Source organism: Odontomachus brunneus, unplaced genomic scaffold, assembly GCF_010583005.1.
Source record: "Odontomachus brunneus isolate Ranch 3 - 2012 unplaced genomic scaffold, Obru_v1 Obru_scaffold_085, whole genome shotgun sequence".
NCBI lineage: Eukaryota > Metazoa > Arthropoda > Insecta > Hymenoptera > Formicidae > Odontomachus > Odontomachus brunneus.
This window is the reverse complement of record NW_022639535.1, coordinates 1,366,890-1,371,660: the sequence shown is the minus strand read 5'-3', so window position 1 is coordinate 1,371,660 and position 4,771 is coordinate 1,366,890. Positions and strand designations below refer to the sequence as shown.

At 35.7% G+C, this 4,771-nt stretch overlaps 1 protein-coding gene across 3 annotated transcripts in view; it reads right to left on the bottom strand.

The window, feature by feature from the left end:
• LOC116847898 (5-hydroxytryptamine receptor 1-like) overlaps positions 1-4,771 on the bottom strand; it is a 76,901-nt gene that overhangs the window by 41,746 nt on the left and 30,384 nt on the right. For 2 of the 3 annotated variants that reach the window (XM_032823399.1, XM_032823401.1), the window contains exon 2: positions 1,192-1,625. In XM_032823399.1, coding sequence (XP_032679290.1) covers positions 1,192-1,326 — 135 coding nt within the window. In that variant the 5' untranslated portion in view covers positions 1,327-1,625. The remainder of the gene's footprint in view (positions 1-1,191; positions 1,626-4,771) is intronic. The other variant, XM_032823400.1, reaches the window with a different exon arrangement.

The following is a 4,771-nucleotide window of genomic DNA, read 5'->3' as shown; positions in this document are numbered from 1 at the left end:
ATATATATATATATATATATATATATATATATATATATATATATGTATGTATGTATGTATGTATAAAACATGTAAACAAACGCTTAAAATTTATCTCGAAATATGCAGTAAGGATGAGAGGTAATCAATTTTGTAGATAAGGACAATAAATTCGGCGAAAATGGTTTAGCGAAAGCGGCCAATACTATGTATTAAATATCACGTAGAAAGAAATATGTATTTTTCAAATAAATTAGACACAGAACACGGTGTCTTATTAACCTCTATTATCTCACATTGTTCGTAAATTTTCATCTGAACGCGATTTTATGATGTTTTACTAATTTGCTATACAAAAATTGAGATAATATTCGGCGTAAAGTATGTAAACAGTAACGTCGGATAGTCACAATTCAAAGAACTGTAACCTATACAGAGTACGGAACATTAGGTTATTCTTTCGCGAACTAAATTTCATCCAAGATTTTGTGGTATCATGAATATTTATAATGAATATTGCAAAGATGATAGTAGTGCAAGAGTATTTTTCAATAATATCATTGATCACATACACACACATTGAAATATTTCACCATAACTATCCGTTGGTTATTCTTCTCATAGATTATTGATTATCGCGGTATAGAGCAGCAACGACAGAGAAATACGCGGATACTAAATGAAGAAATAAATAAGTCCGTGCCGGCTTTTGTTTATGTGACAATTAATTTTATTCTGTGACGCGTAAGACGTAAAACTGTGAAACGTAAAATATTCGATACCATACTTCCGTATTTACTATGTGGTACATATATTTTTGTTTGCAAAAAACATTGTTGTTGTTATTTCCACGCATTTTCAATCGCGGAGCTCGTGGTTGATAGATAGGGGAACCGCTTTTTCCGTAAATATTTATTTAGACAGGAGAAAGAGCTTTCTCCGCGTAAGCCAAAACGTATGATTAAATTGTTACTAAAATTACTTGTTTGTAGCAACGGATAGTATAAGAGAGAAAAGATTATCAATGATGTCAACAACATTCAGTATTTACAGAGCTGCTATCTCACAAATATTTGGTAAGACTGCACGAGACTTTATTCATATCCTGTGGTAAAATGCAAAATTGTTCGTAACGGAGATGAAGATAGGGTCTAGATGACACTCAGACTATAAATTTTGAAAGATTTCATCCTGTGCGGTGACGCGGCTCACCTGAGCAGTGGTGTAAGGCGAATTCTTGCCGGGAAAGCCCCGGAAAAAATCGTCGGTATCGCGGCTGGCGACGATGGAACTTGTAAAGTTTCGAAACAGATTGCCGTCCGCGGTGGTTACGTCCTGCCCCTCCATATGACGACCCTAGCCGGAAGTCTGGAGCATCCCAAGGGCCCCCCTCGCCGACGACTACGTCATGCTCCTTCTCTCCTCTCGACTGTGGGATACCTCGCAAGTTCACGGCGTGCATGAGAATCCTCGCTCGATTCCGGTAGACGAGTTGAGCAATAAGCGGACTCGGCGGCAGCAGTTGCAGCAACAACGGCAGCAGCAACAGTAGCAAATAGCGAACCTCTTTTATTCCGCGGTCCAACGTGGAACGACGCTTTTAGCTTCTCTGCAAAATCGCGTTTCGTCGTGACTGACGAGTCTACCTGAAGGAAGGGATGCAATAGGTACACTTTGAGTTGAAAAACTCATTTATCTTCTATTTATATATAGTTCAAATATAAATTATACGAGTTTCCTCTTTGGTTTCTTCGATATTTTTACGACTGAATTTGTACCAAGTTCGTTAGGCAGGATACGAAAAGATCGAATGCATTTGCGTTACTAAGAACAGGATGTGAACGACAATGACACTTGATCTTGCAAAATTTCTTTAGTTTTATTTTACGTTATTCTTTCGACTAGCGATCGATTGATCGATTCTACAATGGATAATGACCCTTACAAAAAGAACAGAGTATAATGTTCTTGAATAGGATAAATTTAAGTACTCGCAACAATACTCTTGCTGTTCTGTCACCATTATCGCAACTTTATAGAATACGAAGCAAAACAGTATAGCTATTTGATCGAATTGTAAAGTAGAGGTGTCTCGTAGAGGCAACAGTGAAAATTATTGATTAAAAAAAACTATAGAGCTAAAGCTATGGAGTGAAATTCCGTAACACTATTTTATCGTTGTCTTGATAAAGAAATGCGCCCCTCTTGTCGGTGAAAATCGATGTGAATTCTTTCGTGGAACAAGAATGTCGCGAGTATAGATTGAAATTGACTATTCAACAACTGAGAATTTCGAAAGTTCTTCAGATAGAAATGTCGTAGACTGCGATTAAAATTTAGAATATCTATGTTTTCGACAACGACGAAGACACAAGTCACAAAGAGTCGTACTAGCGCGTCTTCGTCCACCAGCGGACGGTGACCTAATTATTTCGCCGTCTGGTTTATTAGATTTTGAACTGATTACAGCGTGGAATTACACAACGAGATGTCGGTATTTAAGTATTTTACGACTTTATAGAATTTCGACTTAATACATAACGACTCAGTCATTTCTGCATGCAATATTTTATGCATTTTATCATTTATACAGTCTTAAGTGGATGTTGAAGCTGACAACTTTACCGATAGAATACTTTATTGACATTTTTCTGCAAACTTTACGTCATATTGGTTGTACAGAATTACAAATGTTTTTACGCAATAAAAGTATGTGCACAAATAAACAGAAATATTACTCAATATGTGACGAAAACAAAAAAAATTTTAATTGAAAATTTCAAGCTGTCAGTTGGAGTAATGTTTGCTTAATCCAAAAGTACCGCAGCTTGTATATACCGAAAGTGTTCCAAACAGATATTCCAAACAGATAAATTTTGAAGAACATTGTTGTACCTTCGTATCTGAATTCAGAAGCTTAAGAATATCAAAAAAATTTGCAGTAAGATTTCTACACGTGCGTGGTTAGGTTTTCCACTGAATATGGTCAAAGAAAGCAACACGCGCACATTTACGTAAATTTATATGTACAATAAATATAAAGAGAATAGCGTGAGTGATGATCGTCTTTGCGTTATCAACATTTTTCGAGTTTGTCATTCTTCAGCATTAATATCATAAATGTTTCGGAGATAGAATCGAGAAATCCTTAAAGAACTATGCGCTGTATATTAACACATATATTTCTAGAATTATATAATTTCACGCACATTTTTTACTTTTCGAAAGAAACAAACATATGAGAAAGAGAGAGGAGAGAGAGAGGAGAGAGAGAGAGAGAGAGAGAGAGAGAGAGAGAGAGAGAGAGAGAGATGTACGCTGCTTGAAATAAAAGTAAAATAAGAAATGATGTGAAAAACAGTAACCTCCGTATAACAATAACTTTAGGGGAAAATCTATGTTTTTATTTCAACAATTGTTGAAAAATAGTAGAGAAATTATAAAAATAAACAGATAATTCTTTTACATTAAATTTCTTTACACTTTTGTAAGGAAACACGCACTTTACACGTATTGTGACTATTTTTTGTTTGAGCTTGCATGATGGAAAATATTTTGCAACGATATCGAATCGACAGAAACGCAGGCGAAGTGGCACATCATAAAGTAGAAGAAACTGCAATTACGTTGACACGCCAAGTAGTTACGTGCTCTAATCAATGTTGAGCTTTGTGAAAATGTAATTTGCTAAATTGGTCATGCGAAGAAATGATTTGTAAGTCTCAGAATATGAGATTCTTGATTTCTATTGTCAATTTTGATTGTTTTTTCTAGTCTTAAGAGAAACAGACTTCTTAAAGTCCTTAATCTAATCTAGTAAATCTAATTATATTCTCAAACTGTATTTAAATTTAAATTGTATTTAAATATCGAATTATTTTTCCTGACAGTTGCATAAAGTCATGGTCGTTCGATTAACGATAAAATTTGTGTATTCTCTTCTTTTATGCAAAGTCCAACGAAATTGCGTAGTGCAATTTTGCAGAGGCGAAAATGAAATCTGAACCAATAGTCTCAACCTATTGGCTATTTTAATCTCTCGGAGGAAGATTGGCAATCCGCATTTTATCCGGAATCAAGCTTAATCGAACATTCACGATAATTTCAATCCGATGAATTTACTGACACTAGTAGAATATTCTGCCAACTGGCATAATTTTATATTAGCGAAATTGCGATAAGATGATTTACTAACCTTTTCCCGCATCAATCTTGATCTTGAACATTTGTCCTAGTCTAACTTGTTGAAGGAAAGGAAGGAAGGAAGAAAAGAAAGAGTAAAATCGGAATACTTACTACGACGAGCTACACGCCTGACATAAGAAAAGAGAAGGAAATTAAAGTGAATTCAATTTCACGCGAACTGTCGCTTTGCGAATTGCGATGTCTCTTGGATACCTTGGCGTAGTAGCATAAAATTACACGGACCGTCTATAATGAATGAAGATCGTAGAAAAAAAATATTCCTTCCCGATGCGAAAGTATATGATTCGCGAGAGCGGAATTTCGCGAGTTTCAGCGGAATAAACTGTTTTGTATATTTTGGTGTGTTTCTGTACACTCTGTACGCTTAGATGCAGCAGCCGTGTCGCTTGGTGAAAACTATGAGTAATCGTCCTGCTTGTGTGGTTTATTTGCCTTGCCGAGCTGTGTACAATCGCTGTGTTCTACGCTGAATGTTTCGTTGACAAATTGCGCAACAGCTTTGTCGTTGCGGAGTGCACTTTCATAATCGCCGAGAAACTTTTCTGCTCGATAGTCGGTTTCATTCCTCAAAAAAAAAAAAAAAAAA